General features: G+C 37.5%; 1 protein-coding gene across 1 annotated transcript; it reads right to left on the bottom strand.

Annotated features, from left to right (window-relative positions):
• Positions 1-730: 730 nt before the first annotated feature.
• LOC133926099 (homeobox protein BEL1 homolog) lies at positions 731-4,645 on the bottom strand. Its single transcript, XM_062371859.1, has 4 exons — positions 3,870-4,645; positions 2,066-2,463; positions 1,775-1,835; positions 731-1,442 (listed from the first exon to the last, which is right to left on the bottom strand). Exons 1-4 carry the CDS (start codon positions 4,422-4,424, stop codon positions 1,005-1,007), a joined length of 1,452 nt encoding a protein of 483 aa, XP_062227843.1. The 5' UTR covers positions 4,425-4,645; the 3' UTR covers positions 731-1,004.
• Between the last annotated feature and the right edge of the window lie 6,211 nt (positions 4,646-10,856).

Below are 10,856 nucleotides of genomic sequence, written 5' to 3'. Positions count from 1 at the left end.
GCAGCTGATGTGGGCTACCTCTTGCTCAGACTCACATACGGCCTCCGCCCGCCGGGAGCTCGGCCTCCGCCCCCGCCGAGTGTTGCTCTGTTTGCTCGTAAAGAGGAAAGTGGAGAGAGAAAGAGGAAAGGTAGATATGATGGGTGGGGTTCACCCGTCGGTGACACAGAAGAAGTAATATTGGAAATGGGATATTGTGAGTCTGTTGAAGAGGGGGAAGATTTATGGAGGAAATATTATTAGAAAGACTCCCTATTAGAGAATCTTTTAGAGATGCTCTGACTTGTTAAAAATACTATATATATATTTGCTCAAAGTACGGAGAGATGATATAGCATCTATTAAAGAATGGAGAGAAATGGCCATCACAATTCACAACTGCGAAATATCTGAGTGACCTGAACATATGAGCAAATTTCTATATATAGCGCAATCAAATGTGTCATTCTTCATAACTCACTAGAAGAAGTCATACGACTAAATCGCATCATGTTCACCATATTTGCACAGCTCAAACAATCGCAAAAAAAAAAAGATTAAAAATCATAAATGATCTAAATGAACATATATAATGTGCTAGAACACACCAAAATAAATATAATCTTGTCAAAACACATAGCCAAATTTAACAATTCTTTGACTACGACCATACTTTCTCATCCATAAGTCGGTTCAAATTTCTCATTATACCTATTGCTGATCAAATAAAATCTTTCACAGGTAATTAAAGTGATACCAAATCTAAAAATGATTTATATATATGACAAATTGCAACAGTCATTTAGTGTTTTAACTTGGAGTTCATCAGATCACTTGAATGAACGAAGCAGCAGCTGTACTTTTACTGAAACTAGCTCTAAAATAAGGAGCTGAAGGACAGCTTGCTCGAGAGAAACAACATGATTCTCCAGGGTACGTAGCTAGGAACTAATTAATTTGTGTACCTTAGTTTTACTCATGAAAATAATAATTTTCACCTCTCCTTATGCACTCTCCTAAGCTAGCTACCCTGCCAAATCATGAAGCATTTGAGACCCCATCAGTTCCCTATATGGTAGCACCGGGTATTCCTCTTCTCCTTGTAAGACAACGGGTGATCGTTGCTGCGTCATCGGCGATGCAAACGGCTGCTGTTGGAGCCCTAGAGTAAGCGACACTAGGCTGTGACTCCCATGCATGTTTGGATAACTATGGAAAAGATGGTCGCCGTCAGTCACAATGGAGGATGAAGTAATCGAGCTAGGGTTTCCAACAGTGCGAAGGTGACTTTCTCCTCCTTGAGTTGTTGCTGATGCCATTGTGTTATTCTCAGGTTTGACTCTGGTGCCGCTAGGGTTTTGCGTCGCCTCTGATTGCGATTGCTGCTTCACTTCTTCCGTGTACATGTCCTCTATCATTGGCTTCCACAGCCTCACCCTCGCATTAATGAACCAATTGGAAACCTAGAAATTAAATTTAGAGAAATATTATATGTCATTTTCTTTGGAAACAAAAGTAGATGACTAATTCTCTATCAAGTATTAAAGAGATCGAAATGGCTAGTTAGTCTACGTTGATAAAAGAGTCGACAGATACAGGCAGTGGTTGAATATATATATATATATATATAACAACTGTGTGTGAAAAACATGTTTGGTTAGCCTCATTTTCGTACTTTTATGAACTGTTACATATATGCAAAATTATTGAGTTGATCAGTAACTCTGTATGTGTGTGTGTGTATGCATGCTGATGGAATTGGAAGCACACGAATGGATTTGGGTATTGAAAGTACCTGGCTTCTTGATAACCCTGTCTGGCGCGCCAGAATGTGCTTGTCCACATCATTTGGATACCTGTTCGTCAAGTTGCATATATCTGCAGGTTAGTTATTTCTCCGGCCACAGATTTGCCACAAGTAGTTGCTGTTCATCGAATCCTAATAAAAAAGTTCTAGCTAGAACATGCACGTGATCAAAAGAATTAATCTGCAGGCCGTTAGCAGAAGCAAATTGGTGCATGCATGCATGATATGCAAAATTGCAAATACGGTGATCGATCGATCGAGAGTGGAGTGACGCCGTACGGGTGGAGGAAGTGTTCGAAGAGCCAGGCCCGGAGCACGGCGACGGCGCGCTCCGGCAGGCCGCGCTGCGGCCGCCACGGGTTGTACTCCACGGCGCCGGGCTGCTGGAACGACCGCTGCTGCCTTAGGCACTGGTCCAGCACCTTGAGCCTCGGCGTGTCCCCCTTGGTCGCGCCTGCCGGTGCTGCCGCCCCCGCGCCGCCGCCCTTCTCGCCCATGGCCTTCCTCAGCGCGCGCACCTGCGCCACGAGCGCGTCCCGCAGACACCGGAAGTGCCGCGACATGGCCCGCAGCGCCAGCCTTGTGTACACCTGCGCCGCTCCGGCCCCGGCCACCGCCTCGAACGACACCTCCACCGCCCTCACCTGCTCGCGGTATCGCCGGTACCGCCTGTCCACCTGATTGATCGGTGCATCAAAGTTCACATTAAATTGAATATCAAAGTGCTAATTTGAGATAACACTAGGCTCTAGATCAGTAGATGCATAAATAACACCTCACGACACTGAGAAAAAAAATGACTCTTTCCTTTTTGCTAGAAAGTAAAAGATGTGTTTGGCAACAAGAGACAAAGATAAAAACTGCAAATTTGGGTTAACTAGCAAGGTGGCTCAGACTAGTAGCATGGTTAGTCTTTCTGTAATATTTTATTATGATAATCTTTGATTAAAAATTAGTATATTTAATTTTTTAACGAGGTTAATGTCATTTAGTTACAAAACGTTAAAATTAGAAGAAATAAAATTTATTTTATTGGAAGAGAAAATTATTTATGTTAAAATTATTTATGTTCCAACTTGTACCGAAACATATACATATATTGGTTCGATTCATATACGATTTGATCAATTGTCAAAATTGTACGTCAGGTATAGGCAGCTGAACCAAAATCAGAGTAGGTTTGCCCTGCGTGTTATACCTTGTATGTTTGATGCGATGATCTTGAGCTACACATTGCTTCTTAATCTATTATTTTAGTAAGAATTTTGAATTTTTTTCATTATTTTTATTATGAATTTTAGCAATTGATTAATTGTATTTTACATAGACTCTTTATTTAGGTATTTGATTTTTATAAAAAAAATTCTAAGACAATATTTGATATGGATCCTTCTTTTTTCTATTCTAACCCCAATTTTAATTATTATTTATCATTTTATTTGTACTCTTTATTTAGATATTTTGCTTCCCAAACCATATAGAAATCGAATTGCTAATTTTTCATATCTTTTAATTCCGAATTTACCTAATTATTAATTGTATTTGATATGGATTCTTTGGTTAAATCTATACCATTAGATATTCATAACAATGAGTGGTTTAGATATTATTTTTTTCAAATTAATTTGATAATTTTGTAAGCTTAAAAATGAACGTGGTAGCTTTTTTTCTCTCAAATATTAAGATAATAGATTCTTAGTTGGTGACAGAGTAAAAAATCAAGCTAGACAAAGTAATGAAGAGGAGGCCAAAAAAGTAGCTATTAGTCTTGTCTAATCTAGATAGCAAGATGCCTATGGTGAAAATGGAAGGTGAGGACAGGAGTGAGAAGAAAAGCTTCGGGAAGTACATAGTGGCCCTCCACTATTGCCAGTGTCGACATGTATGTGAATTATATTCCTTTCAAGGAACGTAACAAGAGCTGTAACCAAGAACTGAAAAGGGCGATAGTGATTAGCAAGCGACTAGCTCAAAAAGTACGTTGCAAGTGAAAAGCCAGCATGCATGCATGGTAACTACTACTCTAGTTATGGTAAAAAAAAAAAACAGCATGCAGGCATGCATGTAGTTAATTAGTACCTACCTCTTCAACCATGGACAAGAGCCTGGCCTCCCTCTTCTCAAGCTCCAGCAGATCCATGGAGCGCAGAGATGGGCTTCCCTGTAGGCCAGACGCCGCCTGTACGTCGTCCCACTTGCCGGCTTTCGGAGCTCTCTTGTTGGCGCTGTTCATGGCGTGCAAGTCCCCTTCAAGGCTACAGAACTCACCGAGTAACTCCTTCGCAGGGCCCAGGTACCTGGAGATCCTAAGCTGGAACGGCTGCATGGTCGACGCTGGCAGCTGGAGCTGGTTTGGCGCCACCGGAGTTGCCACGAACGGTTGCTGATGGCTGAACAACGACGACCCTCCCGTCGTGTTGTAGTTGTACAAGGAAAGGGAGACGTCTTGCGGCCATGGCGCCGTGTCGTCGGTGAGGATGACACGGTGGAGCACACCTCCTCCTCCTGCAGGCATGTCGGTGCCGTCGACGTGGAGGGCGACGAGCTGGCCGTGGTCGAAGGAGGATGGGGGCGCCTCCAGCGGCACCGCGTTGGGAGGTGGCGAGAAGTCGAGGAGGTGGGGCTGATGGACGGCCATCGTCGATCAGCGCGCGCGCAACAATTCAGTTGGCGAGCGAGCAAGCGACAGAGAGACAGAGATTTGTGGTTTGCTTTAGTAGATGATAAAATATTCCTGGCTATCCTCAATCCTTACCGTATACTAAGATGCATTTTCAAGGCCAAAGTCAGGATGAAGACATAATTACAAGAAAAATAAAAAAGAATATTGATCAAAGGAATTGGATGTGGCTTTTGTCTTAGCCGGTTTAGTTTCTTTTTTGGGTGTCCGGTAGGTTGTGGAGGGAGACACGGCTTTTGCTTGCGGTGTAGGTATTTTATAGTTTGTTTAGTTTCTCTGTTTTTGAAGATTTTGGCCTTCCAGTAGTGTTTGAAGCTCCTATCGTCTTAGCTCCTGTTTGCGTGCTCCTTTGTATGGATGAGTCGAACTCCTTGTCTTTTATTTTTTTTCCCTCTCCTATAATATATTTGGACATCTCTCTTATTGTCCTTTAAAAAAAAACTAAGATGCATCTCCTCCGGTTGCATTAAATCGAAATAATATATAGTTGGTTGTGGTTCTATAAGGGGTGATTGATTGTTGGTGTGGGTTTTGCTAGTATAGATCGTATATGTAGATTTTGTATATGTAGACTGAGTGAGAACAGGTTGAGTTGAGTTATATTTGTTAAAAAGAAGAGTGTTTTATTGATTGTATCTATCTGAACAGACTGAGTAGAGTTTTTATTTGGTTGATCGAATTTGAGGCTACATGAGCGGATATAAGAGTTGAGACTGTTATTAGTTACTCGTATCAAAATAATTTTATAACGCAAATAAATGGACTTGACTGTATGAATGAATGCATAAGTCTATATCTGTCAGGCTAAGCTACAGACGTACATTTGCATCTATCATACCAGGCCAGACTGAAACGTGCATGCGGACAATTAAATATGCTTATGTATAAGATTATATGTATAGGTAGAATTAGGTTGTCCCTGTACGGACAACTAATCAGATCCATACTGTATTGCACATATATTCCACTGAATTTATTCGCCTTCTACATCGATCCCTCGGTGGACCTGTTCCTCACCAGCTACTTGCCTCTCGTGGTCCAAGCTCGGATTGTGACGCCATTTCAATTTCTCTTGGTTTTGTTTGTGATTTCCGGTGGATATCAGTGGACCACAAATTAAGGAAGAACTTTCAACGCCAACTAATGAATCAATGTCTAAGTTTTCTGAAGCTCGTGCCGGCCATCCTAGCTAGCTGCAATGGAGATGTACTACTCCATGAAAGCATGCGGTGGGAGAGATTTGGGTAGGATATTTGAAAAGCTGTCGTTTAAATATTTTAGTGGTTATTTAGTCTGTTTTATTTTTGTAATTACTTTAGTCTTAAATGTATCATTAACTTTATTTTATTTTTATTGTTGTATGGAATAACTCTCATGTACTTAAATTATGATGTGTAAAATGATAAAGAAATAATCTTATTTAAATTGCTTTGGTATCCTAAATTCTGTTTAAAATAAATATAATATAAAATCGGAGGAAGTAACTAATAATAGTTAAATGAAAACTTATGTGGTGCTCATTTCCTGATGGGTGAACTGAATTTATGATGAAATAGGTCATCATGAGCAAGCGATCAATCCGGATTGATCGAAAATCTTGTTCTACAGCAAGATCGAGTACAGCATGTGCCTGATGGGTTAACTGAATTTCTTATGAAATAGGTCCTCAGCATGAGCTATTCGTGAATGTTTTTTATGCATTTATACCTCACTTATAGGAAAGATGGAAAAAATCATCAAATTCTCTGTGCAGAGGATTGGAATATTAAAGATGTCAGCATGCATGATGAGTGTCCAAAAGGATATAGGAGTACGGCGAAACCAGTTACTCCCTCTGTTTATTTTTATTTTTACAAAATGTATTAAGATTTAAAAATATTTAAAAGTATACGGTGATCATAATTTTTCTTATAATATATTATTAATTGTTACAAAATCAATATCGTATTAAAAGATCTATGAAATATAAATCTATGATAGAACCTTTAATTTGTACACTAAACACGTATATAATTTAACTAATTATTAGTTAAAACTTAATTGTAATAAAGCTGCGAATTAAAGACATCACAACTCCCGCTAAGCTCCTTGATTTCCGAGAGAATTGACGGAACTTCAGATTTTTTTTTTTTTTTTTTTTTGCTGTCTCATAGACAGCGTAGCTTTTCGATCCATGCCGTCGCTTGTATCTTGTCATCCACTGAGACCACATCCCGCAAATAATTACTGCTGCCTCTCGATCGTCTTGTGCAAAGTTCATTGAACAGCAAGACCGATTCTTTGGGAGGCAAGATTATGTGTGCATGAAGTATCAGGTTAATATACGAGAAGACAATTTTTTTCTTGTTTATCAAAAAGAAACCTCCAGCTTTATTAATTAATAATCTCAACCAAGAAAAATATTTTTTTGATATTAACTGATATCCTTAATTTGGTCTCTCATTTTTGTAGGCGATAATTTGTTGCTGGATGAATTCATCCACGTGCATTCCATCATATCGATCGATCACATCCCCGACCACAAGTTGGTTGGAGTTGAGACGCATCAGCGGCCCTACAGGGCTGTACGATGATGGTTACGCATGAAATGACCTGCCTTCCAATAGGGTTTCGCATGTGGTTAAATTCAAGGGTCACATTACACAGCTGCTAGCCCTGCGTTGGTTAATTAATGTATTGTACACTATATATGTACGGTGCACCTCTAGACTATATATACATACTTTCAATTCGATTTATAGTTAATTTTGTATAAATAAACTATATATATATATATATATATATATATGATCTAGCTATTTAAACTACAACATTGGACACATCACGAGTATAATGGCTGTCACAGTTTGGTCTGTCTTAATTTGATGAGACAATTTTTATACACCAGACGTCACATATATAGGCCAACCTTCCTATCTAGGTCCCAAGTGATAGAACGCAACTAATCATTATGTTGTGTGATGCATAAGTATATATTTCTGCCCTCCCTGTGATTAAAAAAATGCAAGATTAACGAACATAGATGTAAATGAGAGTGGCGCCGTTGTGCATTTAATTTTCCTATCGACAATCAGTAAAATCGATTATATATAAATACTTGTTTAAAATAGGAATCTATATTCACCAATTATACACATCGAAGAGAAAAATACAAGATTTTATACAATTTTAGTCCCTCCTAAGATAAATAGTTCTACGTCATGCGCTACTTTGATTAATTTCATATTGATAATTACAATTAATGGAGGTGTGTTTAGATCTACTCCTATAAATCTAAGTGAGTTCTCTTGTGCTCTAGATCATGAAGCTCATGTTGTCTCAATCTAATTATGATTTGAATCTGTTATGGATCTTAATGGGTTGTTTATGCTCTTATCTGACTTTTGCATTGCATGTGTACCACTTCCTCCTCATTTACCTCTTCCTTTACCTCATCTTATGTATTCGGATTTGGGAGGTCTATTGTATTCAGAGTCTCGAGCATAACCTTCCCGGATAATTTGGAGGGTTTTATTGGAGCACAAAAACGTGCCCCGACAGAGTACAGTGAGAACCTCTTCCAACGAGGAGGCTCAAGCTTAGGGATAAACTCACTTCTTGAAAAATGGACAAATGAGACATAATTTAGGAACGGTTCATTATACAACTCGTCGCTTATGTGGCCTCAGGTCGGGACTGGGTATAAATCCGTCATAGTTAACAGGTAATAGGTGACATATCATAATATTACTCGTCATTTATGACATAAGTGACAGGTAATGACTAAACCTGTTACCTATAACATGATCATAAGTGATGGATCTCCTTGCACCAGTCATAAGTTATGGGTCGTAATATGTTGAAGGTTTGCATCTTCCCCTTTTCTCTCCCCCTCTAAACCCTAATTGGTAGATTTTTTGTGCTTTGAGCTGTAATTGACCGTTTTGCATCTTTATCCAAAATCTTAGTACAAGTGAGTTATATTTATGTTAGATTTGATACTAGATTTGCCTAATCTACCGTGAGATGCCATAGATATAGTGTAATTGTATGGAATTTTTAATTGCATGCTTAATCACAAAATTAAGGTAATTGTTAATGAAGAATGAATATTTTTATATTAATTGTAGATGATGGATAGAAGTTGGATGTATCTTGAGACCCGAACTTGTACGGAGTACCTGGGCGGGGTGAAATATTTAATGGGTGCTGCTTTGACGGATATGATAGATCATGGTAAAACGACAATGTATTATTCATGTCACGATTGCAAGAATGATAAGAAATTTTTGAAACCAGACAATGTCCATGCACACTTAATCATGTATGGATTTAAAGAGATTTATACATATTGGAACAAATATGGCGATGAAAGCTTTAACAAGAGAGAGATGGATCGGGGCCTCCATGCTCACAATGTAGTTCAAGGACTTACACTCGGTGAAATAGATCATGATCTCAGGGACGAGGACATATTAGGTTTCAATGATAATGATCTCGAGAATTTTGCAAAGAATATGGACCGGATGGTGTAGAATGTCGAGCGATATGACGAGTATAACAATTGTGAGTTTGCTAAATTCCAGGAATTACAATAAGTGCTACCTAACAAATCATCAAATACTCTATGTTACTATTTTTTCTTCTTCTTTTGATCTAACACTAAATTTTCTGTTCAGTAGTACCACCAACCACTACCGGGTAACGTCTGCAGATTCTATGTTACGTGGAACATACTCCTCACGCTCCGCATGAAGGATCTCAAATCCCCCCATATAAGTTCAATGCGAGATTATTCGTAACTAATATCAACAATTAGTTTAGTTTTATGGTAACATGACATTGGTTACATGTCAAATTATGTAGAAATTTGATACCTTTTTTTTTTCTACAATGGTCTCCAACCGAATAGAGTTCTACTCGAAAAGTCCTATCTAATTAGTAAATACATCCAACAGCACAAGCCTAAGGTTTGCATTCTCTTTTTATGTGTCACTAGAGATAAAGAGAGCTTGGCGGGTTGCCGGGACGTTGAGAGCATGAGTCAAATGTACTTACAAATATGATCGACGGAAAAGTTGTAATATGTTGAAGCTAATGTTCAAGATAAATCTAGCTATATCAACCTAAAACGATATTTTTTATGACTATAGGGAGTACTAAAACAACATAATGTATGACTAGAGCGAGTACCATCGTTGTGCATCCAAAAGCTGGAAGATTCCCCTAATTTGTGGGAGCAAGCAATCTATTATATTATTATTTGAAATGAAAAATAAGCTACTATATTTGCTCTTAATATCATAAAATTATCAGATTAATCAAAAAAAGAAAAAAATCTACATTTTTACTCATTGTTATAAACATATAACGGTCTAGATTAAACCAAATAGCCTATATCAAATATGATTAATAAATAGCTAAATTTGAAAACTAAAGGGTCCATATAAAATACGAATAATAAATACATAAATTTTGGAATTAATAATTATGAAAAATTAGCAGTTCGATTTCCATATAGTTTGGAAAGCAAAATATTTAAATAAAGAGTACAAATAAAATAAAATAAATAATAATTAAAATTAGGATTAGAAAAGAAAAAATAAAGATGCATATCAAATATAGTCTTATAAAAAATCAAATTGTTGTAAAAATCAAATACTTAAATAAAGAGTCCATGTAAAATACAATTAATCAATAGCTAAAATTTATAATAAAAATAATGAAAAAATTCAAAAATTGTTAATAAGATAATAGATTAAGAAGCACATTGTAGCTAATGTCGTCACATTAAGCAGACAGTAGGCAAGGCACTGTACGTATGTAAGACAAATATATTCTGATTTTTGTTAAACTGTTTATACCTGATGCACGATTTTGACAGTTGATCAAAATATATATAAATTGAATCAATGCATATATATGATTTAGATACATGTTTGAGCATAAATAATTTTTTTTCACTAACATAATTTTTATTTCTTCTTATAATTTTACATGTTTTGTAACTAAATTACACAAACCTCTAAAAACTAAAAAGACTAATTTTTAATCATATTACAGTGAGGCTACTCATACTATTAGTATGGGCCACTTAGCTAATTCATTATTAATTGATGGATGAGAGAGGGTACGAAAGGCCTAAATCCGGCCACGTTTGATCCCAGCCTGGAGCTAATCCCCACCATTAGTTTGTTTGCAGTCAGCAAAGATGTATATAATTAACGAACATAATAAATAAATAAGTAGATAACGTTGCTCGATTATTTGGCTACAATAAGGTAGGAGAAGTCAGAGAGGATTTTTTTTTGTGTGAAGGCAAGGCCCCAAGCAGAGCAGCCATGAGTACGTACGGGGCAAATCCCCACCATTAGTGTGCTTCCAATCAGCTCGATTATTTGGCTGCAATAA

This window comes from Phragmites australis, chromosome 8 (genome assembly GCF_958298935.1).
Source record: "Phragmites australis chromosome 8, lpPhrAust1.1, whole genome shotgun sequence".
Classification (NCBI taxonomy): Eukaryota; Viridiplantae; Streptophyta; class Magnoliopsida; order Poales; family Poaceae; genus Phragmites; species Phragmites australis.
The sequence above is the reverse complement of the archived record's forward strand: the minus strand, read 5'-3'. Positions and strand labels throughout refer to the sequence as shown.

Excerpts from the sequence above, each read along its gene's own strand:
- LOC133926099 (XM_062371859.1), bottom strand. The coding sequence starts at position 4,424 with ATGGCCGTCCATCAGCCCCACCTCCTCGACTTCTCGCCACCTCCCAAC. Across the intron at positions 2,464-3,869 it reads TCTTGTCCATGGTTGAAGAG|GTGGACAGGCGGTACCGGCG; the intron begins GTAGGTACTAAT and ends CCGATCAATCAG. Across the intron at positions 1,443-1,774 it reads CAGGGTTATCAAGAAGCCAG|GTTTCCAATTGGTTCATTAA; the intron begins GTACTTTCAATA and ends TTTAATTTCTAG.